At 43.4% G+C, this 27078-nt stretch overlaps 1 protein-coding gene and 1 pseudogene across 2 annotated transcripts in view; one reads left to right on the top strand and one right to left on the bottom strand.

Annotated features, from left to right (window-relative positions):
* The window catches only part of C8H10orf90 (chromosome 8 C10orf90 homolog), a 1136825-nt gene that overhangs the window by 792578 nt on the left and 317169 nt on the right, over positions 1-27078 (bottom strand). Inside the window, exon 1 of one of the 2 annotated variants that reach the window (XM_069611488.1) lies at positions 17789-17902. The exons of the other annotated variant lie outside the window; for it this stretch is intronic. Coding sequence (XP_069467589.1) covers positions 17789-17852 — 64 coding nt within the window. The 5' untranslated portion in view covers positions 17853-17902. Of the gene's footprint in view, positions 1-17788; positions 17903-27078 lie in introns of those variants that run through there. 2 annotated transcript variants of the gene reach the window in all.
* On the top strand, positions 10372-11394 carry LOC138473515 (eukaryotic translation initiation factor 5 pseudogene; annotated as a pseudogene).

Below are 27078 nucleotides of genomic sequence, written 5' to 3'. Positions count from 1 at the left end.
GTATGTTTGATGTCAAAGTGGATTGAGTGCATTCCTGCACCAGATTGTAGTTCGCAAACAGCAGCCACATTGCTGGTGAACCATGTGTTCTCAAGGTTTGGGTTGCCACAAAGAATTGAGTCAGACAGAGGAAGTCATTTCACAAGTGCTCTAATGAGTAAGGTATGGCAAATACTAGGTGTGAAAAGGAAACTACATATCGCATATCGGGCGGCGTCCTCTGGTACAGTTGAAAGAAGCAATAGATCTGTTGTGGATATTTTAAAGAAATTTGTGGCAGAAGCAGGTTCCAGCTGGGATTTACGTTTACCGTTGGTTCTGATGGCAATCAGGTCGACTCCTGCCAAAGCAACAGGTGTTAGCCCCCATGAGGTCTTAACAGGTAGGAAAATGGTGTTACCACAACATCTACTATACAGAACACATGAGCAAACTCTTGTGAGTGCATCCACAGTTCATGAATATATTGATGAACTGAGGAGGCATTTGCAACATGCATTTGCTTTTGTGCAGAGAAATCTGGAAAGAGCTGCTGACAGTGCAAAGTCATATTATGATAAAAAGACATCAGCAAAGGAATACAGTGTAGGGGATCAGGTGTACAAGTTTCATTTTGGAAAAAGTAAACAGAAAAATTCTAAATTTCTAGCAGCCTGGCAGGGGCCATTTCGAATTATAGATAAGGTCTCTCCTGTAGTGTATAAAATTTTGAAAAATGAAGGTGAAACAGCAATAGAGCAGTTTGTCCATGTAAATCAAATCAAACCATGCCATCCCAGGCATGAGATCAGGCAGCTTGAGCATGTAGAAACAGATAGAGTCCCTTGAGAAAATAAATGGGTGTAATCAGGAGGCAGTGACAAAGAAGTTAAAAAAAAAAAAAGTTGATTGTTATGATGGCACATAAACACTGTAATATATGTAAAAATATATAATATAAATAAATAAATAAATAAATAAATAAATAAATAAATGCACATATAACGGAAGCTCGTGGTTGGTGTGCAGAGAGAAAGTGTATTAAATATTGAATGCTGTTTTATATATGCTTGTTTTCTTTTAACTTGTATTTGATTTCAGAAAAAAAAACAGAAAAAAATATAAACGAAATATTTTTACCAAGCATGTTTTATTTTTGGCAAAAGGTGGAAATTAGTATTGTGCTATGTACTTAATTTGTTTATTTTCTATTTTGATTTAGAAAATTAACATTATTTGGTCGGAGGTTCCGGGATCAGAGGCCACGGGAGACGATGGAGTCCTGGAGTCCCCTGGATGAAGACCAAAAGATGCCTGCCTCCAGGTGGAGGTGAAGACAAAATAACCGGAATGCCAAAAGAGATGACTACTGTGGATTCAAGATTGCCAAGATGAAAGAGTACTCGAATGAACCGAATAACATCGCTGGTCGGGACATACCAAAAGAGACAAAACAAAAGTTCCGGCATATGAAGTTCCACGTATTTATTATTTTAATTATTTATTTTAATTTGTTATATTAATTATTTGTTTTAGTTAGTTGTTTTATTTCGTTGTTTTTAATTGACTTGGAAAATTTAAACTTAAAGTAATGCCACTTCCACTGAGAAGGCAAATGTGAAACATTTTATGAACTGATGGACTCAGATGAAATGTTGATTGCAAATTTTTCATTGATGCACATGAATATTCATTTTGTTGGATTGCTATATTGTAAAAAAAAAAAAAAAAGAACAAGTTGTTTTTAGGAATTGGCTTGGATTGTAGCCAAGTTCTAAAAACAAAAGGAGGGTATATGTAAGGATATTTGGCATGGTACAGCACAGAGTACAGCACTACTGCACAGGTAGCAAACAGCACAGAGTACAGCACTACTGCACAGGTAGCAAACAGCACAGAGTACAGCACTACTGCACAAGTAGCACATTTTTTTTTTTTTGCAGCACCACCACAAGGGTGCGGTGCATTGCTATATGGGTTACCAGATTAACAAGGAAAGACAGGCTATTCAGTCAAAAACGATTTTAACATATAAGATGCAAATCTATTTTTACAGTTAAAAGCACACATGCTCATTTAAAAATGCACACTATTTTTCACCTGAAATGCCTATGGTGCGAGAGACACATTTGAAAATTAACAGCTAACCTATTAACCATTAACCTGACTAATAAAACCTTATTTAACATAACCCACTAATGAAATGTGTTCTCCACTGCAGAATTAGGCATACTCTGAAAACCATTTAAATGTGTGTGCAGATTTTTTTTTCTTCTCTTCTCTGCCTGATTCTCCGTGTTTTTGTGCACAGTAACTGCAGGAAGAAGGAAGTCAGATTTGCAACAATTGCAAATGTATAAGCGAAGCTATTGTTGAAGAGTAGGAGGATGAGAGATGATGGATTTCATTGGGACACGTCATACAGAGGGCTGAGAGGAAAGTTTTAGTGGGCAGTAACGGGGAAAAAGAGAGGCAGACATTTTTCTGCATTAATGGGGAGAAGACCTGGCTGTGGGACTCCTGACTGAATGCAGATCCCTGCGTCCTGCTACAGTCAAGATTTGGCAGTCGAGAGTGGGGAGAGCTGAAAGAAAAACCTTTCCACTGGCTGAGGCATTCCTATCTGCAAAAGCTGAGAATTCCAGGCAATGACCCCGGTTTGAGAAGGCAAGCGTTCCTTTTTGCTGGAGTTAATCCAAGGGAGCCACATTCACAAAGAGAACAGCCAAAGAGAACAACTAAAAAGATAAGGTAATGAGAAGTATGGGAGCCGTGTGTGTGCACGAAAATATGCAGTCAGTGTAGGAAAGGGGATTCCTGTGCGTGTCTTAATCAAGTGCTAATGTTGCAATTTGAGTTCTGTTCTCCGCCACTCTCTTTGCAGTGTGTCACAGACAATGCTTTGACTGTACCATTTTATTTCTGTAAATAATGAGATCGTGTTTAAATACAACTTTTATAATACAGAAAAGTATTTGAAAACAGACGGGTGATGTTTATTGTTTACCATTACAATGCTGATGATGTGGGGAGATTTTTAAACAGTGCAATGGTCATTTTAAGACAGATGTGTGCATGTCAGAATCAGTATGAATAATTGTGAGTGACTGTAGCATAGCTTGTTGGAGGTACATGAGCCAACGGGAAGAGAGACTCTCTGAACATAGCTCCCTACCGTATATAAGGTAGTGGAAATTACCACAAGACTACCACATATAGCTCTCTGTCGTAAATAAGTCAGTGAGTTCGCCCATGGTGGCACACCAACACTATCACTGGAAAATGTGGTATTCCTAGAATGCAGGTCTGAGGTCTCTCTAGTGATCACACGAAAAATCTAAGCAAAGATAAGGGATTCTGGACATTGGGGCCACAAATAAAACAAGGGAATTATGCTCACCAAAGTACCACCAACCACGTATACCAAATATGCAGGTCTGGGTGCTGAAATAATGCATGTCCATTGTATTATTGTTGCACATGGCCAAATCTGAATACAAAGAGTGATTATTGCTAAGTTATTTTTCGGCGGTAATAAAATACCGTCAGGCCCCAAATCTCCACAAAATACCCTACAGATCTCACACTCTCCGCCTTTACCCCTGGGCCTTTGTGGTCCTTACGTGCCCCTCGTGCTGCAGGGCCCTGTTAATGGTGCTTTGTTGTCCCTCTGGGTCCACACTCACCGCTTATTCTTGACCATGAGCGGGCGTCGCGGGCCTTGGATGCGCTTTGTCTTCCCTCCAGGATGCTGCTGGGCCGGCTGGGACTCAATTTAGCCCACCCCTTCCCTCCCGAGCCAGTGAGGAGTGGGCTGCTCAGTTGGGAACGGCATGCTACCGCGTGCAGGTGCCGTGGGCTCGCCTCGTTGTCGTCATTGTAATGTCCCAGCTTCCAGTGGAGGGCGCACGCAGTTCACAGCACGAGCGGCATAAAAGCACAACCACACACCAAGGATATTTAACATTAACTGCTTTATTCGCTCGACCAGAGCATGCTCACATTAACATGAGTCAGTAGACCCTTGCAAGGGCACCACCGTGTCCCTGATCAGGTTACCACTGGCAATACTACATAACCTGTACGTAAACATGCTACACTGAGTCTAAACACGGTTGCTTGCAGGCTTCATGTTCACATTTATGGGCCCAAAACAACTCTTAATTGCTGTTCTGATAAAATAAAAAATCATCTCTGTGTGCTTAAGTCACGCTTGTCCCTCTCACTTTCATGTCATCCTGTTGCAGTCTCTTTTCCTCCTTCTATCTATACCACTCCCCACAGCACTTTGGCGCTTTTAGGCTACTGTAAGATGGAGTTAAGCGCTATACAAAAATGCCAAATAAATATATAAACAAATGAACTGTACCCACAAATGCAGACAGTAGGACCTAATTCCACCACCTCGACTATGTAATTCGATGACAAAATCGATTATATAAGAGTGCAGAAAGCAAGAAGTGGGCACAGAGGATTATAGTGTGAGCTATGTTTAGTTGGATGTATTGGAGTATGTGTTTTGTATGTTAATGTCTGTTTGTGTTTCTGAGTGTGTGATTTGTATATGGGTATACAGCATATACATATCTATGGAATACATATTGTGTGAAAGGATGCCTTGGTGCTGAATTGTATCAATGGCATTTTATGGCCAGGACTTATCATCATTTGGCCGGATATTAAACTTATTTTTTTAATCAGGGACTTATAAAAGACAACCTTTCACTGGTGGCCATCTTGGTGCTAGAGCATTTCTATGAGTAGTTGAGAAAGGCTCCCAAAGGGTTTGAAAGAGGGCTGTAGAAAAAAACAAGGTTTTCACTAGTTTTTCGTAAATGCTGATGATCAACAACGGGTCTAAACTCTTGGAATAGCAAATTCCATGGATGGCCTACAAGATAAGAGGCACTGCAACCTCCTGACAGAAGACAATGGACCTGGTGGGCATTTAAATGATAAAGAGAGGTGGATCTGAGAAAAGGATTAGGGAAATATCTGGCAACCCTGAACATGACAGCATGTTGATCAGTGCAGAATGCCTTAAAGGTATTAATACTTTCCACTGGAAACCAGTGAACATTTTGTGTAAACGAAGAAATGTGATCTGGTTTCCTTAAAGAGAAGCCAAGGTATCCATGGTACTTTGAACATGTTATAGTTGAGTGATCTGGCATTTCAGGAGGACTACGTAGATGCAATTGCATTAATCAACACTCCAGAAAATAAAAGTGTTTACGTTGTAATGGTAACAGTTATTAACAACATTTTTTATTTGTGGCCCAAGTTAAGACCTGAATTGATAATCATACCCAGGTTACGCACCTGTGAAAATGGCGTACGGCAGAAGTTCTCCCCTGACGCCACAGCATGGATCAAATCCTTCCTACAAGACAGAACCATGCAAGTATTCTCCGACCTAGCCTCTGCCTCACCCACTACCATACTCTTTGGCGTGCCCCAAGGCTCATGCCTCTCCCCCACACTCTACAACATCTTCACACGACCCCTCTTCCTCATCCTCGACGCTATGGGTATATCCTACACTAACTACGCGGACGATACCCAGATCCTCCTTACCCTCACAGGCAACTACGACACTGACTCCATGACCCTTAACAACCTCTACAACACCATCCAAGCCTGGATGGCAGACAATGGACTATGCCTCAACTCTGACAAGACAGAACTCCTACTGGTAGGTTCCCCCGAAACGCTAAAAAAACTTGACTCCCAATTCAGTCACTTCACCATCGACACCATCAAAATACCTGTTTCAGACTCAGTCAAAACTCTTGGAGTCTATCTAGACTCTAACCTCTCCATGGACAGACAAGTCAACGCCATTGCCTCCTCAGCCGCATATCATGCTAAACTGATCAACGCAGTCAGGCCTTTCCTCTCCAAAGAGAACTGCACAAACATAGCCAGAGCCATCACCGGCTCCAGGCTAGACTACTGCAACATACTCTTCCTAGGAACCTCAAAAAGAAACTTGGAGAGGCTACAAGTCATCCAGAATAGTGTTCTCCGAGCAGCCCAAGGTATTGCCAAAAGGGACCACATCTCGGAAGCCAGAAAACTAGCCCACTGGCTCCCAATAAAGGAGAGAATAATTTTCAAAGCGCTCACACTGACACACAAATACATCCATCTCACTGCCCCCGATTACCTCTCACAAAGAATCCACTCCGTCGCCTCTACAAGACCAACAAGATCACCCTACACCAACATGCTCTCTGTGCCACTAGTAAAAAGATCCAGAGCAGGTGGATCCAGCTTCCCCTATCTCGCACCCACTCACTGGAATGCCCTACCTCCCACCATCCGCAGTGAGCCCTCCATCCTAGCCTTCCGCAAAGCACTGAAAACCACCCTCTTCTCATAAGGTCCCTCGCAGCAGCATAATACCAACCATAGGACCCACTGCTTAAGTTGTATTGACCAACCGCATAAGCTGTAATGATAACCTTGCTTGTTCCTATCTGTAATATGCCTCTTACTGATACCATGCCTGTAACTAAGCTCATGCAAGTAACAGCGCCTCAATGCCCCTGGGCTGCTTGCGCGCTATACAAATTTAAATTAAAAAAAAGGTGAAAAAATGGGGACACGAAGATGTGTTTTGCAAACTCGTTATATAGCCAATGATGACAAGTTCAGTCTTAGGTAGATTGAAGTGGACAGACAAATATATCAGTCCAAAAACCTGGAGAGGAGAATTTATCATGGATAAAAGGGCTATGTAAGCCTCTGAAGTAGAGCTAGAGAATGTTGAATAATATCAATTCTAATCTGATCAATTCTGGAAGAGAATTCTGGGTGGGAATAATGGGATCCACAGGGGGGTGAGTGGCAGGAATTTCCGGGAGTATTTTAAATGATGCTTTCGATGTATTACTTGCCATAGTAAGCATCGAGGTATTGAATGCTTGCTTGGTGTTTAAGATGTGTGTCTCATACTGATGATGCGTGTATTTAGGATTAACTCAGGGAAGAGTGCAGAAGTACATTCTCCACTTGAATTCGGCACTTCTAATTGAGCAATTACCCACTCCTAAATCAGCAGCGTGCCAAGATGTTTAGGGCCTGAACTTGTTGTTTAGGTACCCCACATTTTAGAGCAGCAAACAAGTCTAAATCTCATTGTTGCCTGTAGTTATAAGTTGATACCATGTCTTCATGATTGGAGTCAAAGGAATTAGGGCTGTTGAGTTCAGACAGGGTCTGTCCTAAAGTCTAATAGGGTATTTTTGACCATTTCCTTTGCATGGCTGAAACTATATTACACATTCCTAACAGGGGTAAACTGGCAAGATAAGGAGAAAGGGGATATGCCAGTTGTCAGTCCCGTTGACAAGAATAATAGGAAAAATGTTTAGAAGGCAGTCACATCTTTCAGATATGATTTAAAAGCCATCAAGCACATGCCCTCTTTCATAGGGGTAGTTGGCACTTTCTAGAAAAAAAGCCTGGCAGGTCGTCAATAAACTGTTTAGAAAGGAAGATATCCTACCAATCCAACTGAAGATTAAAGTCTCTGAGGATTAGTAAATGTTCTATTTGACAATAAATTGGTGATTGAAACAAGAAACCTTGAATCAGATTAAGGAGGCTTTTAAATAAAAACAACTTTATAGCTACAAGAATGAGAAAGATAGCATCCGATTTGCCAGCTAATGGGATAATATATTTCTAATCGCATATGCCATGTGTTCTTGGACCATATGTAGTTCTGTATCATGTAATGTGTATGTATTTATTTGTATAGTGTTTTATGCCAAAGTGCTAAACAGAATAAAAGAAAAAATGGTACATCAAAGAAATGTGTAATGCATTCCAGGAAACCAATTGTGAATGCATAGCAGTTAATTGGGAAGCTGGGATAGGATGTAAGTCTTCAGATTAGTTTGAAAGATACAGGGAGAGGTAGAGGAATGAATAGCTAGAGTGAGAGAGTCCCAATGCTTGCGAGCAAGCGATTCAAAGGACTGAAAACGGTAAAAAAAAAGCACACAGGAGCTTGGGGACAGAGAGGAGGAATTGGTGCTGGGAACGTAAAGCATGGGCAGGGGAGTAGAGAGCGATTAATGTGGAGAGATAGAGAGGGGCGAGACTATAGATTCACATGAAAACAATAGAGATAAAATGAAAGAGAAGACCTGATTCAAAGGGAAGAAGAGACAAGGAACATAGAGAGGAAGAGCTAGAAGACAGAGAAGGAAGGGAAAGAGTAAGATGAACACAGATAACTATATACAGATCGAAGAGAGATAAGTTGAGAAGCAAGGATGGCAAGAAGTTTAGCAGAACAGTAGTCAATGCGAGAAAAGGCCAAACAGAAATTAAGAAGCTTAGTAGCGTGAAAATAAATTTAGAGACAAGCATGTCAGATTGTGAAGAGAGCATATTGCCAGGAGCAAGCAATAGAAGAAGTGTGAAGGTAAAGCGAGACGGAGGGGTCAAAAATGACACAAAGGCAGATGGGGGAAAAGGGAGCAGGGTTGGAGGAAAGCAAAGAGAAGGAGGTGGGACAGGGGGAATAGGGGTAGCAGAGAAAAAAAACTCAGTTTTTGAGGGATTACACTAAGGAAATGAGATGACGCCCAAGACTGAACAGCAGATAGTTACAGACATTAGAGTGTAATGCTCTAAAGAGAAAAAGGAGAAGAAGATTTGAGTGTCGTCAGCATAAAGATGGAAAGAGAGTTAATAAGAAGAAATGAGGCATGAAAGCGGGATAGTGTAGAGAGAGAAAAGCAGAAGATCTAGTACAGACCACTGAGGGACCCCAAAGGTAACAGAGTAAGAATGGTTTGAGAGATAGGAGTGGAACCGCTTGAGAAAAGATCCAGAAAAGCCGAGAGAAGAGAGGGTGGAAAGAAGAAGTGAGTCATCAATGGTAGGAAATGCTGAAGAAAGATCAAGGAGAATGAGAACAAAGAATAGCTTAGAGTGTTGAGCAGTGAGAAGAGAGTTGGACCATGTAGGAGGGCAGTTTTGCTGGAATGCGAGAGACAGAATAAAAATGTAAGTGGAGGCAGAAGTGAGTGAACGTTAAGATGTGTAGAGATCTGTGAGTATATTTGCATGCTCTAGGAGTTTAGAAAGAAAAGGAAGAAGAGAAATAGGGCTGACATTGGCTGGTAACGAAGGATCAAGAGAGAGTTTTTTTCGATGGGAATAATGAGTGCATGTTTGTAAAGGGATGGCAAGCAAGAATTATCAAGTGTAGAGTTGATAAGGGAAGCGAGGTAAGGGATAAGATGAGGAGAGATTTTGTAGAATAAGTGGAGAGGGGAGAGGGTACAGAAGGGGAGGCAGTTAGATGGACATGTACAAGAAGGGCAGAGTTATCAAGGTCAGAAAGAAGGGTGAATGAAGATAATGAGTGGGGACACAAAGCAGAGGGAGAGGAATGGGGGATAACAGTGGAATGAAAGAAGGAGCAAAGAGTGACAACTTCAGAAATAAAGTAATTGGCAAAATTAGGGGACGGGAGAGATGAGAGAAGAGCAGGGTCAGACAGTAGAGGGGATAGGATTGTGTGTTGGAGCTGGAAGAGATGGCATGGGTGATGGGAGAGGTGGAGCATGAGTTCACCGAAATAGCCTTTTTTAGCAATGAGCAAAGCTTGGTCAGAAGAAGAGTGCAGAGAGGAGAGAGCAGAAAGGTCAGAGAGGAACTGGGACTTTTTCTAACACCATTCAGACCTGCGAAGACTATAGAGGAGGAAGGTGAGAGCAGGACTAAGCCAATGCTGGGGAGGTTGGTGGTAAAGGAGGAAGTGGCTAGAGGGGTGAGTGAAATTGAGAGTAGATGAAAGGGAAGAGTGAAGAGAGTTTGCAGCATCATCTGACGAAAGAGACAGAAAAAACAGGAATAGTGGTAAGAGAAGAATAGAGTGAAGATAAAAAAGTAGAAGATTTGAAGGAATTATTGCATTCGGGACAGAGAAAACATTTTTTAATGAATCCATTCAACATGTCTTGCAGCTTATTCGACTCATGAGACCCATTGACAATGAAGCGGTCATTAGTAATATCAAACGTGGTCTGAGCCGATTAAGCGCCTTTGCAACATCAACCATGTTGACTATTAGAGTCTTTATTCCATTTCCTTTGCCCTCAAACTTAGCAATCAGATGGGGCATTTTGTAGCGATAAAACTGATGGGAAACGCTGTGGTTGACGATGACAGACATTTAGGTGTATTAGGTGCTATCTCAGTAAGATGAAAAGATCTTTGTAACTTTTTGGTATCTTCTATGTTGAGAAGAGTGGATGACATAAACAATGGCAAGAGTTCTTGGTCTCTGACATTTAAATGTCTTCACCTCAGAGGCAGAGGGCTTCCTCCAATACAGGTACCAATGGCTGCGCAACAGCTCGCAGCATGGACACAGCATGGACGCTGAGTCCCGCCTGCCCCCCTCTGCCTCCTGGAAACTCATCTGCATGTGAAGCCAAGGAACAGACAATTGGTAACTCCTGCAAAGCCTGTGGCTACCGAGGCATGCTTGACACGAAACACAAACTCTGCACTTTCATTCTCAAAAAACCCACCTCAGAACACAGACGGTGGTACAGTGAAAAAGGAAAAGGACAAGAAAAATCAAAAGGGTAAAGAAAAGGAGAATGGATCATCATCCAGCAATGATACACCCTTGGATGACATCAGTCCTCCCCATGTGGAAGACGAGTATGATGATGATTGGGGTGAAGATACTACAACAGAAGCTCAAAGACGTCAAATGGAGGAAATAAGTGATCATGCAAAGAATCTCAACCTTAGTGAAGAACTGGAAGAACCTATAGAAGATAGAGTTAATATATTATTCAACTTTGTTAAGAAAAGGAAGGATGAAGGTGTTATCGATTCATCTGACAAAGACATTTTGGCAGAAGCTGAGAGGCTTGATGTGAAAGCAATCGGCCCACTGGTCTTAACTGAGGTCCTCTTTGATGAAAGAATCCAGGAAAAGATAAAGAAATACAAGCACCATTTTCTTCAGTTTTGTCATAACAACAAAAAAGCACAGAAGTTCCTACTGCATAGTTTTGAGTGTGTGATGGATATGCATCAAGTGCAGCTTCTGCCTAAAATTCCACGCACTCTTATAGACATGTATGATGCAGACCTTTTAGAGGAGGAGGAGATTATCAGCTGGGCAGAAAAGGCATCGAAAAAATATATCTCCAAGGATCTTGCCAAAGAGATTTGTGTCAAAGCAAAGCCCTTTATTAGGTGGCGCTTGCCTCATTTATTAGGTGGCTGAAAGAAGCCGAAGAAGAGTCCTCTGGTAATGACGACGAAGATGATGAAAATATTAAGGTTGTGTACTCCAACACTGCCAGTGTTCTGAAAATTGAGACATTAAAAACCACAACGAAAAAGGATGATATTGATGCCATTTAAAAGCAATGCAAGCCAATTCTTTAAAAAATGACAGCAAAAAAAAAAGATTCCGACGACTAAAGGTAGGGGTAGGAAATAAGAAGGGGGTGGAAAATGGTAGGAATGAGAAAGGGAAAGTAAAATGCGATCAGATTAATGAATAGAATAGGAAGTAATAGTTCCAGGGGAAGGGAATGAAGAGAAGATAAGGTCAAGACAAGACCCTGATCAGTGAGTGGTTTGAGAAGAAAGAAGATTTAAATGGTAAGAATGAATAAGTGAGAGAAAAGGAGACTGTGTTGAAGCAGTAAGAAGAAGGAGATTTAAGTCCCTTAGAAGAAAAAAGTAAGAAGCTGAAGGTAGAAGAAAGGAAAGTAGAGAGTCAAGATGGTCAGCAAAATCAGTTGAAGAACCAGGAAGTTGATTATTTGCAGCAAGGAAACAGGAAAACATTTGGAAAAAAAAGCTCAAAAGATGAGAAAGAAGGAAGATCAGAAGGAGGTGGGGTGGAGTCAGGATCCAAGATGAATTATTGAGAATTCCTGCACCACCATCACAACCAGTGGAATAAGGGGTATTGGAAAAGATAATAGAGGAAGCATCGAAAGAAGCAGGAGTGGCAGTATTTCCAGCAGTAATCCAGGTCTCAGTAAGATGGAGGAAATGGTAGTTTATGTGAAGAAAAGAGCTCAAGAGCAGAATGGGACATATTGCAAACGGAACAGGTATTAAGAAGACCAAGGTTAATAGAAGGCGAACTGTCGGAGACAATAGAGGGTTTGGAGAGATTCCAAATTTTACAGGTGGGGTTGGAGGGGGGGGGAAAGAAACAAGGGGAGAGTCAAGTAGAAATGGCAAAGGCAGGATAGCTATTAGAAAAGAGAAACAAGTTATTAGGTGAAGTAAATACCTGATGGTTATGGGGCGCTTGATCAGGCATGAACTTGAGCAAACTGGGAAAAATTGTGCCCTTAGAGGGTCGCCCTTTGAACAGGACGCCTAGGGCAGAGACATCCACTGGAGTCTAAAAAAGTTGGCAGGGTAGATCTGGTGCCCTCAAGCTGCAACCCTCATCTTGTGCGGGGTCAAAGCAGCATGGAACACCAGATAGGTCCAGAGGCAACAGCCTCAGTGATCAGGTCCTGGATGGTCATGTGATCTCTGACATGAGACTGCAGATTAACCCCTGGGAGGGAGGATGTAGGGAAGGTCCTGGCAGCAAATGCTGTGATGATCGGAGGGCCTCAGTGCTTTGAATTGAGATAATTTGTCCAGACATTCCCATCATATACACTGTTAGACCTGTTTATCTCTCCAGATAATCCCATCATATGACATATATATATATTTATTTTCAATGAGGGGGTGCAGAAATGAGCTTGCTACTTGGGGGCTTTGTCCACAGTCCTCTGATAACGGGAGTCAGATCTTCCATATCTCGTAGTAGCCACTGGAGGAGAAATCCGAATAGGGAGGTGGGAGAAGTGGTCGGCATCGCACTGCTAAAATAAACAAGTCTCACCAACATTCCTGGTATTGCAGGCCATGCACTGCAGTGCTCATCTCCCACCAGCGATAATTGTATAAATGCACTTTTCCTGAATTGGATGCACGCACTGTGCAACATAAAAAACCTCCGATCAGAAATTCAAGACACAGCGGACCAATCAGAGAGCAAGACACTGCACGGTAGCTGACGATATAGAATCCATCATCAGTCACAGATGGCAGACCTGGGCTGTGGTGAGAAAGGATGCACTAGCTAACTCCTTCTGACTGCGGACAGAAAATGTCCAACAATCCAGGTGCTGCTGCTTGGCTCCATGACCTACATATAAAATAGTAACTGAGATCATGACATATGGGTGAACCTGATTAACGATTACATGGAAGGAATGATTGATTACCCTGATCCTGTCCCTTCCCCATACTAAGGTATGGCTACCCCTGGCGAGGGCACAGTAGACCAGCTCCTAGACAAGCCCAGGTGCATTACAGTGGCCATTTCTGCAGAATAATAAACTATTACAGTCACTTCCTATAGATGCTTCTGGACTTACTGTCTCCCGGTTGCACTTTGGTTTTCTAGTTGTGTCAGTAGCTGTAAAGCATGTGTTATGTTGTTTTTTGTAAAACGAGACAATCTTCTGGCTCGTTTAATCAAACCTGCTAAGAGCTGGACCCTCTGAATGATTTTTTTCTATTGTTACAATGAAGTGAGTTTATTGCTTTTTTGAACCACACGTAATTACAACAAAAGCCGATTTCATTGTCCTTCTATTTAGTGAAGTTGAAGGGACCAGTATGACTTTTCCCTTAGACGTCTCTGTGGACGAATGTATATAAAATAAAAATAAATAAAAAATAAGCACTCCATGCATCGTGAAAAAGCTTAATGACAGCAAATTCCACATGGGGTGTGCACAGAGTGGCTTTGCAGTGGAGATGCACATCTCTAAAGAGGCCTGAAAAAGAGATGCAACAAACACACACACCACACATGCACATAAACACACGCAAACGCACACACATGCGCACTCGTTCTCTATTGAGATGCAAGTATGTGTCTGACATGTCGGTGTTGATGATCTAGGACCGTTGGAAATATAGCCCTGCACTGGTGGCCTGGGCAACGTTCATGCAAGTGTCAAATGTTCTACAGCTTATTGCCGAGGCATTTTCTGAAGCAAGAGGAAGAGGGTGAACCAATAACTCAACTCAATCTCGTAGTGACTTCTAAAGGTCACATCTTTCGCGTGGCAGGAAATGCAGTGTATTGACTATCAGTATGCAGTTATTAGATTTCCCTCCGCATACTTGCAAGTCCCCAGTTAGTCGTTCGTTTGTTTCTTGCAATCAATATTTAATTACAGGGAAGCCAATAGCTGTGCTCCCCCAGTAGCGTTCCAGTGTGTACCTGTAAGAGACTCCACAGTACATGGAATGTGCTTCCCATCTCCTTCTGGTGATGGCAGGTTGGGTTAGGTAAGTGTGAAACAGAAAAAAGGACGAAGGAAAACTAAAGACTGAAATCAGAAGAATGGTTGAGCAGAATGGAACTGTTCTCGAGTTCCAATGATAGCTCGGCAAACTCAACTAAATATTGGAAGAGAGGGTAATTTACACAACACTTTGACGCAGGATTATCCAACAAAGATTAATTGCAACCTAATCCAATGGCCAGATGGTGGGCTCCATAGGAGGACAGATTGAGATATCATTGCAGCGTTGACTAGAATGGAGACACACAAATCGCAATTGTGTGTGATAAACTCACATATGAAACGATAACTCCTATGCAGATGAATTAGAATAAAATTCATTAATTTAATTGAAATTACTTTGCTTTTTTGCTGGGATGATATCTATTATGTCCCCACTCTCCGTTGTGTCCCTCGGGCTTAATTACTTGAAATGTCACACCAGCAATTTGTATGGACCCAACTGTGGAAAAAATAAGATAATCTTTCTGTTCAATGAAGACATCTCCCTTACAGGCATGAGAAAAAGCGTGCTCACTGTCAACTCCAAGAGCCAGATTCAGAGGTCCATGCAAAATTAGAAAAGTGTTGTTCCATAGAGGAACAGCACTTTTCCTAAAATAAAAATATTAAGTGAAAGAACGTGGCTTACTGACATCAAAGCCTCGACTCTTGGAGTCCCTCCTTTACAGCCTGGCAATGGCCCTAGTCACTGTCAGTAATGCAACACAGACAATGTGAGTGCATTCTAGATTGCATTTTAAAAAAGGAGTTAAAATACAGCACCTTTAGGCTGTTGTTAACATGCACTACACATGCCTTCCCTGTTAAAGCTGGGAATTTCCTGAATGGCAACCCCACTTTTCTGATTTACTGAAGGTTTGAGGAAACTTTTCTGAATCGGAAAAGTGTCCGAGTTGTGAGAAATGCTTGTAGTGATACTGGTGAACATGCCATGGCGTAGCAGAGGCCACCACACCCCAGTGGTGCAGGGGGGGGGGGCTAGCTGCCATATGTCCCAGCCTGCGGGGGGATGGGGAGAGCTTCTCACTTCAAAAAGTAAACGTTTCTTATCACTCTGACTTAAGAAAGAAATGATTTTCAATAGTCCTGTAACGCAAATAATGCATTTATAAAAGTAGTTTAGATTGGTTGGAGGCCTTCATGTCACAGTGTGCGAGACCCCTATGACTTAAAAAAGAAAGAGTTTCTTTTTGAAGTAATTCTGCTTTCATAAAGAAACTATTTGGTCCTGTATTTGAGTCATGGGGTCCCCTGCACACCATGCCACGGAGGCCTCCAACTACATAACAGGAACAAGCATTCCAGCTGAACTGGAGGCCTCATTCCCTGTCCTGGATCAACCAATTAAAAGGTAAGAAATGTATTATGTGTTAATGTGTGTGGGTGTGGGTGTTTGTAAGTGTGTATATGTGAATGAGTGAGTGAGTGAGTGAGTGCATGATATATGGGTGACTACCTGGGTGTGCGTGTGTGAGTGTATGCTGAAAGGATGCACATGTAAAAGTATGGATGTCTGGGTGTACACGTGCGACTGAGTGTATGTTGAATGCTCTGATTATTTAACAGTAATCTTCATTACTCCTAGTCCTGCTCTTCCTTTTCACGGTACTTGTGTATGTGGAACGCTGGATCATACACAAGTACTGGGACAAGGAAGAGGGATGCTGAGGTAATGGTGTGTGTTCTGTTTAATTCCTGTGTTAATTATTGCTAATCTTCATTACTCGTAGCCCTACTCTTCCTCATCCCCGTACTTGTGTATGAGGCATGTTGCATCATACACAAGTACTGGGACAAGGTAGAGGTACGTGGATGCAATGACAGGCATATTTACCTGTAATATTCATTACTCCTAATTCCACTCTTCCTTATCCAAGTACTTGCCTAGGAGGCAAGGTGCCTACTAGGTAAGTACTGGGACGAGGACGAGGGACACAAATGTAATTCTGTGTTGAGAAGCTGATTGGTTGGGCTGGTAGCGTAGGCTAGCCCACAGTGTGGTGCCACCTGTGATTTGTTGCTGAGCATGGGGGGGCCCTCTAGGCAAGGGTCACGGGGGGAATTATGTGCTACACCACTGTGCACATGCTTCCTCCACAACGACAGATATGGTCACCTTTGAAAGTTGGAAAGCATGATAGCTCCCCTCCCATCCTTCCACCCACCTCAGAATGGTGGAGCTGGAAGCTGAAGGGGAGAATGTCACCTTTCCACACTACTTTTCCCAATAGCTCAAAATCGGCCCCAAGAATCCTAAGGCAATGCTGGTCATAATAACAATAATCATAATCGTAATAATAATAATAATAACAACAATAATAATAATAGGCTTTTCTAGAAGGCCTCCATGCCGAATTACTCCCATATCTAAGTGCTGTAGTACTATCTGTTACCATCAGCCAATTTAATAGTATGTGATGTCGTTACTTGCTCCCTTGTCACGTGGGAAAGAACACGGGGGAACGGGAAGGGGAGGGACGGGAAGTCCGTGTACTCAGGCAGTTCCTGAGTAGCTGTTGTTGAATAAAGACATGTTGATCGAACCGCAGAAGTGTCGGCCTATTTCTTTGGAGAAGCATCATCCATATGAGTGCATGACCCTGTGTGAGACCGATCCACCTCTTTACATGGTACTTCACAAAACTCCTTGAGAAGGATAAAAGGCGCTTTATGCATGTTTTTTAATGGCAGAAATATGCTCGTACTCGATAACGCAGAGAAAGGCATCCTGGCATCAGTACTTGGTAATTACATAAATAGCATACTCGTTTTCCTCCCACATTTGCACAATTGCATTCAAAATGCAATGCATTATAAAGGCAGCATAGTGAAACAATAAAAGGAAATGAATTAACGTTGTATAAACACCAACACAATCATGAACAAAAAAACAAAGAAATGCGTAAATCCTTTTTGAGAGGTATTAGGATGCTGTAGACCATGGAAGCATCTGCGCCCCTTTGGGGATGTGATGCACGCTCCTTTAGTGAATGTTGAAACTATTATGCACGTCGACGTTAATCAGGAGTTCGCTGGGTCACGCTGCGGTTACATCTGCATGCATGGTGCTGGTGCGATAGATGCACCAGACGACACTGGACACATGAGAAACGTTGCATTTCAACATATGTCAGTGGTTTTGCTGTCGTGTTTGCGCATTGCCCACAGATGCATTAAAGCCATGCTTCCAAACATATATTTACAAACCACTCCAAGATAGCGAACGACTACAGATTATTTGACATTGCGGCACCGCTCTTTTGCCTATGAGGTGTCTAACGAATTACATAATTTAACTGAGGCGTTTAAGGGCTAAATAAAATACAGCTCGTGTGTCGTTAATCATAAACCAATCCCGGCTTTTGAACGGCAGCTCGCCCAGACCCTGCACCATACAGTGCAGTACTTACCCCTGTTAGTTTCCTCCCAAGGATTGGTCGTTCTCGCCATCGTTTGTTTTCTGTAAAAGGCCATAGTAAGAAAACGAAAAAGAACAGACGGGCATTGTCTCCCTGGCTACAAACACAGAGCCATAGATTAGTGAGCAGGGCACGCCTGCCATATGGCCAGGTTGCACTAATCTGCCTTCAATTTACTAACAAAGCACACGACCTCAGGCTCACATCGTGTCTATGCAAAACCTGTGCACTGCAACGATTTAAAAGAGATAGGCACACTATTCGAAGTGCTTTTAACAAACATTAGTACCCCGGCGAGAGACAATCAGAATGAAACAAGCATTCTGATTGGCTCTCGCCAGGTCCATACCCGGCCGGGAATCCCTCCGTCGGGATTCCACGGCCTTTTTCCCTGGCGAGGGGCGTGGCAACCCCCCAGCCTATGGGGAGGCTCGAAACGGGGCCTCCCAGTGGCTGAGAGGCTGCCTTCGCCCCCACCGGGGACTCGGGTAAGCATTATTTTTTTCTCCCTTCCCTCTCCTCACTCTCACCCGCAGCCCCCCAACTTACCCACTTGTTTCTGCATCCCTGGTGGGGGAAGAGGGAAGTCTCCAGCCATGTGGAGACTCGGAGCGGGGCCATCCCGCTCCGCGCCTCCACACGGCTGGGGGCTTTCCTCGTCCCCCGCTGGGGACGCAGGTACGTTTTTTTTTTTCCCCTCCCACTCCCACCCTCCCAACCCCACTTACCTTTTTCTTGATCCTTTTTTGTGTTCCCTTGTGTTCCCAGCTCGTCCGCTCCCGATGACCACCATGGAAAGGGAAAACGGACTTGTTTCCCTTTCCATGGCGGTGGCCATTTTCTTGGCCGTTTCTTTTTTTCTGTCCCGAAACGCCGCAGCGTTTCGGGACAGAAAAAAATTGCTTTTAGTACCCCGGTCACGCAAATATTGCGGGCCGGCATACTAATAGCAATATGGCTCTCACGGCTGGGGCATTACCAACTCTGGTAATGCCCCAGCCGCTCGGGTCATATTGCTTAATTATATGAAATGACACCGTTAAGGACCTACTCCAAAGCCTGCCAACAGACGCAGGTCACTGTTCCACCATGGCCGGAGTAATGTCCCTCTCCTGCAGTTAGCACGTGGTGCCTGATTTATGTAGTAATGACTTGCAGGCTCAGCCCTGGTGCGGAATTCTACGAGCGTGGAATTCCACAGTGGGGCGTTCCAGAGTTGGTTACTTACGGGGTTGCGGTAGTCAGTTGAAGGGAGGTTCTGGTGAAGGAGGTTGTGCTGAAGTTGGTTCACCACTGGTACGGGTCGATCTGAGTAAAGAAGGTTTGATCCACTCCGCCGTGTGTCTCTGTATTACAATGTACAAAGAGTATTCAGGGGCATTGGACCAGGGGTGTTGCTAAGCCTGGAAAAGATCCGGGGCTATGCTAATGTCGGGACTCTCAGGGCTTGGGGCTAGCTAGCCTTTTGGTTCTAGCCCCTGAGCCTGTATCTGAGGCTTAAACCAAAAGACATGGGGATATAGCCCGCCCAGGCCCCTCAGTAGCAACGCCACCATTGTAAAATGCTTTTATAAATCAGGCCCGTGATGTACCATATACCTATACACCCTTGTCATTTCTGAAGCATCAGACCCCAAACCTGCCTACAGGTTCTTCATGTTACTATGTGGGGAGCTCTCATTCCCTCTAGGAGTAGAAGCACACTTTATTAATAGCAAAACATATATACATATCCCATAGAATCCAATCAGAAGTGATATAAAATTGGGCTTTTTTTCAATTGTCCCTGATGCAGAAAAATTACAGTGTGCTTATGGTGATAGGTTATTTATAATACTCAGAGGTTTCTAAGCGAGGACCCAGGGATCGAACCTGGGTTGCTTGGTGTCGTCTTGCTTGCAAGGTGAGCACGTTACTGCTGAGCTACCCTCCCAAGACAGGCTTAACTATATGTATATATGTATTCAGTGAAAAACCTTTGTTAACGGGACGTTTTGGTTACAAGTAAAACTGAAAACCCCCAGAAATTCACTGGTTATGGTCAACTAAGCAACCATAACGCACACCACGTTGGAGCGACTACGTTGACGAACTGCAGCAGCAGACACCCATCCACGGTGAGGCCCGCACTGCATGCCAGCATCCGACGCCAGATCCTCCTATTTTGCCGCCCCTCACTTGCTTTGTCGCCCGTAAGCTGCTCTCGGTGCAGAAACAGCTGATCGAACCCGCTTTGCAGGAAAACAAAATGCCGGGCGTCTCACGGCACCAAAGTGAGGCTTGAATCGGTTGCTAAGCAACGCCTCGTGTATTTTATCTATCAACATCCGCCGGCAGGCGGAAAGCCGGCGGCCCGAGGAAGGCCAGATAAAGGCCATCCTGTTTGCCCTGATCCCTGTATTCTTCCAGCGAGGTGGCGAGGGCAGGAGCCCCCACCAACACCTCACCTACAGCCACAGAGGACCCCTGACCTGGCGACCACGTTGGAGCGACTACGTTGACGAACTGCAGCAGCAGACACCCATCCACGGTGAGGCCCGCACTGCATGCCAGCATCCGACGCCAGATCCTCCTATTTTGCCGCCCCTCACTTGCTTTGTCGCCCGTAAGCTGCTTTCGGTGCAGAAACAGCTGATCGAACCCGCTTTGCAGGAAAACAAAATGCCGGGCGTCTCACGGCATCAAAGTGAGGCTTGAATCGGTTGCTAAGCAACGCCTCGTGTATTTTATCTATCAACATCCGCCGGCAGGCGGAAAGCCGGCGGCCCGAGGAAGGCCAGATAAAGGCCATCCTGTTTGCCCTGTTCGCCTCGTGAGTCTTAAAAGGGAATCCTGTCGTCCCACAAGACTCTATTGTCATTATCTTTATACCAACCAACCAGCTCCTTCCTGCACACCGTCGAGCCTAGAGCTAGGATCCCTTGCCATCCACCTAAAGGGTAAGCATACTACCCCTATCCTCCACAATCCACGCCTGACCCTCGAGCTAGAGCCCTGACCCGTTCCCAGCCATCACGGACATGCACCTCCCAACATTACTTCGTCCAAGGTCCCACATGCACCGGTGTGCTCTCGAACTGTAAACAACAAAAAAAAAAAAAAAAAATATTTCAATGTATAATCTATAGCCAACCAACTATGCTCTTGCACTGCTTTGCAATATGCTGTCACTTGATAATAGCACCTGCACCACGGTCACCCAGAGACCACTGCGATATTGTGTAGTGCCTTATGGTCGCCTGACACATTGTATTACTGTGTAGTGCCCTATGGTCACCCAGAGACCACTGTGATATTGTGTAGTGCCTTATGGTCGCCTGACACCATTGTATTACTGTGTAGTGTCTCATGGTCACCCAGAGACCACTGTGATATTGTGTAGTGCCTTATGGTCGCCTGACACCATTGTATTACTGTGTAGTGTCTTATGGTCACCCAGAGACCACTGTGATATTGTGTAGTGCCTTTATGGTCGCCCAGAGACCACTGTGATATTGTGTAGTGCCTTATGGTCGCCTGACACCATTGTATTACTGTGTAGTGTCTTATGGTCACCCAGAGACCACTGTGATATTGTGTAGTGCCTTTATGGTCGCCCAGAGATCACTGTGATATTGTGTAGTGCCTTATGGTCGCCTGACACCATTGTATTACTGTGTAGTGCCCTATGGTCACCCAGAGACCACTGTGATATTGTGTAGTGCCTTATGGTCGCCTGACACCATTGTATTACTGTGTAGTGCCCTATGGTCACCCAGAGACCATTGTATTGTAAACTACTCACCCACCAACTAAGTACTAGCTACGCACAATGTCCAGCCTACTTAGCTTCTATTGCATCATGGCTATTGCTACACTTCCTGCTACTAGCAAGCTGGCCAGCTATACAGAGACCCCACTATACTTACCTGCACCTCTATCACATATATCACCAGATATTATTACTAACACTCATGCCCACACTGACTCTAAACACCAAGCTGTGTTAAAACCACTAGCTTACACTTCCAAGCCTAGCTCCACCCACAACAGAAATAGCAAACTACGCGCTAGACTTAACAAACTCCATGAGACACCCAGACGACTCCTCCCTCCCATAAAATCTGAAATGAAACATCAAATTGGCATTACAGGCTACGCCTCCAACCACACCCGAGCTTCAACGCTTACCCAAAAATCTGTGTCCAAGACAAAATCCAGTGCGAAAAACACTCCTAATCCTACACATACTAAAGAGGAAACTAAGGATCATTCCTATAAAGGAGCACTTCTCAATGCCAGGTCACTAGTTGCACATGCCCTTGAGATAGCAGATCTAATCACTGAGAATAATCTGGACTTCATTGCTATAACTGAAACTTGGCTACACCAGGCAGCAGGCCCTTCACTCATGTTAGCCATACCTGACGGCTACACTATATGTAGACAAGACCGAGAGGGCTCCCGCGGAGGCGGAATTGCCATTATCTCTAAATCAAGCCTCTCACTAAGAATAGCCCCTGCACCAACGCTACAATCCTGTGAAGCCCTCACTGCTAAACTCCTTATAAATAATAATCAATCCCTAACCATTCACCTAATCTATAGACCTCCAGGTCCGCTTGGGACCTTCGAAGAGGATCTACACAAGTTACTAACCCTCAATGCTAAAACTACCTCTCAACTGCTGGTATTAGGGGATTTCAACTTAGGATTTAATGACAAAACAGATGTGCATGCCGCGACCATTGCCCAAGCTATTAACTCTCTAGGCTTCTCCCAAAAAGTCAACAACCCTACCCATACGAAAGGCAGAATATTAGACTGGGTCGCTGACTCTAATTGTACTACAGTCATCTCCTCTATCTCGGCATTATCATGGTCTGACCACTCATTAGTGTCCTTTGACCTCCTAACCTCCCAACCATCCTCTACAGTCGTCCCCATGGCACTCTCATGCCCTACAAGAAACAAAAAGAATATGACAATAGAAAATGTCATACCCGCTATTCTTCCAACTTTAAACGCCTTGCCTGACAATTTAGACCCCGGCACTTTAGTTCATGAGTATAACAAAATTATGATTGATACTTTGGACAAAATTGCCCCACTTAAAATGCGTACAAGTAAACCCAAAGCCCATCTAAATAAATGGTTTACGCCCGAACTCAAGGCTTTACGTCTCACCAAGAGAAAATATGAATCCAACTGGAAAATATGTGCAACTGCTGAGAACAAGGCTAACCTGATATCTATCTCCCGTCAATACAAAAACGCAGTTTGTCTGGCTAAGAAAAATTCATACAATAATCGCATTGCTAACTCCAAATCAAGTATGAAGGAACTCTTCTCCATCCTAAAGGAACTTGAGTCACCTATTGCCATACCAGACACTTGCTCCAAAGATCAGACCTGGTGCTCTGACATCCAATATGCTCTAACTAATAAAATTACGACCCTCCAAAATAAAATTCAACTGAAAAAAGACTTGCTTAAACTCCCCACACTGTCACCACTTAAGGCTATCCACATGCCTCAACCTACCAAATTTTCCTTCACCAAAACCTCCACACTTGAGATTGAAAAAATCATCCTTACCCTCAAACCATCCAACTGCAAAGGTGACATCTGCCCAGCACAGCTAATAAAAGACGCTGCCAGAGACTTATCACCATTTATCTCCAAACTTGTCAATGCATCCTTCTCCACAGGCATCATCCCAGCTAACCTTAAACAATCCTGGGTGCTCCCGTTGCTTAAAAAGCAAACTTTAGATCCTCTTATCCCCACCAATTACCGCCCAATCACCACAGTTCCGTTTCTGCTGAAGATCCTGGACAAAGCGGCCTATATACAGATTCAAAACTACCTCGAACTGCACAAACTACTAGGATCTAGACAATCTGGCTTCCGCCCACTACACGGAACGGAAACAGCCCTGATTGACTTAAAGGCCCAAATAGACGAACTAAGAGATCAGGGTAAGACAGCCCTCCTCCTCCTACTAGATCTTTCAGCTGCGTTTGATCTTGTGGACCACAAAGTCCTCTGTAAACACCTGGACGTTGCCGCTCACTTCTCCACCCAAGCTATCAGTTGGATAGAATCCTTTCTGAGTGAGAGAACTATGAGAGTCTTTTCCCCATCGGCAGCAGCTGACCCTATACCCATTACTTGTGGAGTCCCTCAGGGATCCTGCGTCTCTCCGACCCTCTACAATATATTCACCAAACCTCTGTTCGATGATTTGGACAATCTCGGTATCACCTACACTAACTATGCAGATGATACACAGATTCTCTTCCCACTTTCTGGGGATCACAGCGAGGATGGGGAGTTGGTGAATAGAGTGTATCTCATCATTCAGGCATGGATGGCTACTCACGGTCTTTGCCTGAATGATGATAAGACAGAGTTGATCATTCTGGGCACACAAGCCAATATTAACAAATTGGGCCCGGATTACTCAGCCTTCAGCATAGACGGAAATGTCATCAAAGTCTCGAGGGAAGTAAAAACACTTGGTTTTTATCTCGACTCTACCCTGTCCTTCACTAAACAGGTAAACTCCCTAGCCTCCACCACTGCTTACACCTGTAAATTGATCAGAGCAGGCAAGCCCTTCCTGTCCAATACCAGCTGCCTAATCTTGGCTAGAGCCTTAATTCTTTCCCGACTTGACTACTGTAATGCCCTATACAGTAGCGCCAATAAAGCCACCACCCTAAGACTTCAAACTCTACAAAATAATGCTCTTAGAGCTGCATTAGGAATAAAAAAGAGGGAGCATATCTCCTCGACTAGGCGGCAACATAAATGGCTTTCTACTGAGAATAAAATCCAGCTAAAAATGATCTCATTAACCCACAAGGCCTTAAATAATGCCGCTCCTAGCTACTTGATGGACAAAATAAAAAGAAAAACTTCTAATAGACCCATGAGACTCGCCAACTCCAATTGCTTGGCAGTACCTAGATTCAGACTTGCCAAAATTGGTGGTGTCAGCTTTCCTGTGAAAGCTGCTAATCTGTGGAACGCCCTGCCACCTAACCTAAGAGCTGACCAACCCTTCCCTCACTTCAGAAGGAACCTTATCAAACACATCATCGCCAACAACGACTTAACACCCGAACACTCACAAGTGTAGTCCTACCTAATATGTAGTCCTATCCAATGTACCCTGACGCGACATTAACCCTTATGTTTATTACTGCTAATTCTGTATATTGTTAACTGTACATTCATGTAAATACGGTAATTCTTTATCTGTACATTCTAGTAATTTGTGTAATATGGTGTAATATTGTAAATTCATTTATATAACATTGTAACATTGTAAGCTTCGCATATACTTGTTGCTGCGCCCGGTAACCTAAGGGTCTGGTGCGCAATATAAATAAATAAACAAACAAACAAACAAACAAACCACCACTGTGCACTGCTAAGACTAACACCCAGGACATCAAAGATGGCATCACAAACGTCATTGATGATATCAAATATCTAAGCCACTTGTTTTTGTTCATTTACATATCCAGGCCAGGTGTTCTTGCTCACTGACAGAATATGAAAATTCAAAAGGTGCTTATATGTCTAGACGTTAACCTTGTATGTTCTTAAAGTACTTTCCTTAGGGTTTGGTCTCAGCTCATGGTGCACATGCACAGGGAAATAGGCAGGCCTCAAACACACAATTCATTTGTATAGATGTAGACGGACTTCAATGTTACTGACATTTTCTGGTGATGTTGTTCCTTTCTTCCTTACTTAGTTTCCCTGTATGTGTCTCTGATGTGTATGCATTGTGGGTCTTCAAATGTATTGTTTGTACTAACACAAGTGCGTAGTAAGTCTTGAATTGTTAGCTATGTATTCCATGTTTAACAATACTCAAAACTCTGATAAGTTAGCATTCATTATTTTACTATCAGAAATTACCAGATTAAAAATATTGCACTTCTATGATGGATGCTGCAGCCTTTGCCTATGTGTATGTATGAGTGGGTTCATGTCTTAACAACAACACTCCAATATAATGTTTTGTTTAGATGAGTACATTATTTAATATATTAAGTAGTTCATGGTAGGTCTCCCGATCACCTCTGACATCTTGTTACCAACATAATAAACACAATCCCTTTTAGGGACTTTTCAATATAATTAATTTCATATGTGATGCCATCAGTGTTGTCATTAATGACATTTGTGATGTCATCTTTGATGTGCTAGTTGTTTGTCTTGGCAGTGCACGGTTTTGAAGCAAGTTATGGTTGCTTACCTAAGCATAAATGGTGAATTTCTGGGGGTTTTCGGTTTTACTTATATTCAAGGCAAACACTTTAGTTGCAGGGACATTAAGGTGAGGACTTAACACAACAAACCCCTGAAATTCAGATAAAGTCACCTTAACATTTGCTCCCCTGTTGTGCATCCTATGACCACTATGATGACATCACAGATCACACCACTGATGACATCACTAATTAAATTACAACTGTAAATGGCATTAAGCATGGCCTTGAGCCATGGTCAGTGTGCATGGCCAAATATATTTTAACAATTTAATGGGTGCTAGTTATGGCCTTCGATTATAGAGAGTGGTCACAAACGTCACCCATGAGGACTGAATATTTTAAAACACTAACAGGCTACCAACCATAGATTTTGGCCATTACCGGTGGATACAGCTTTCAACCATGTTCACTGTATATTATATACACTGCTCAGGCACTAGCCACAGACCTTAGCACAATACTGGCAAGTGGCCCAAATCGTTGCTGTGCCCACTATATATTGTAAGATATAAATGGGCCACTAGCCATGGCCTTTGACCTTGAGCAGTTTGTACATTTTAGGCCATGACCAATGTATATTTCAAAATAATAAATCAGGGGAGAATAACTTCACCGGTGTCCAGGATTACAAAACTCTCTTGACACATCGTGGGCAAATACTCATGACTTACTTGCCCTTTCATCATCAACCCCTCCACGCCTCCATGTCTGGCTTTCAACAATACTCGGCTTTATAAATCTTACTGTTTTATTCTCTGTTTTCTCCTCCTCCCCCTTCTCCCTTCTCCCTCTCTCTTCCCGCCATCCTTTACTTTTATCTATGCCCTTACTTTATCAGAATTGTCACTGGACCTAATATGATAGCAACACATGTATGTCTCCTCCCCCCTCCCTTTCTTGTTCCCCCCACCCCTCTCCACCACTATCTGAAATTTCGGTTTTCGGTTTTACTTGCAACCATAACGTCCCTTTAACAAAGTTTTTTCACTGAATTTCATGGGTTATTAT

Source organism: Ambystoma mexicanum, chromosome 8, assembly GCF_040938575.1.
Source record: "Ambystoma mexicanum isolate Mex_15411 chromosome 8, UKY_AmexF1_1, whole genome shotgun sequence".
NCBI classification, from domain to species: domain Eukaryota; kingdom Metazoa; phylum Chordata; class Amphibia; order Caudata; family Ambystomatidae; genus Ambystoma; species Ambystoma mexicanum.
This window is presented reverse-complemented; position numbering and strand designations above follow the sequence as displayed.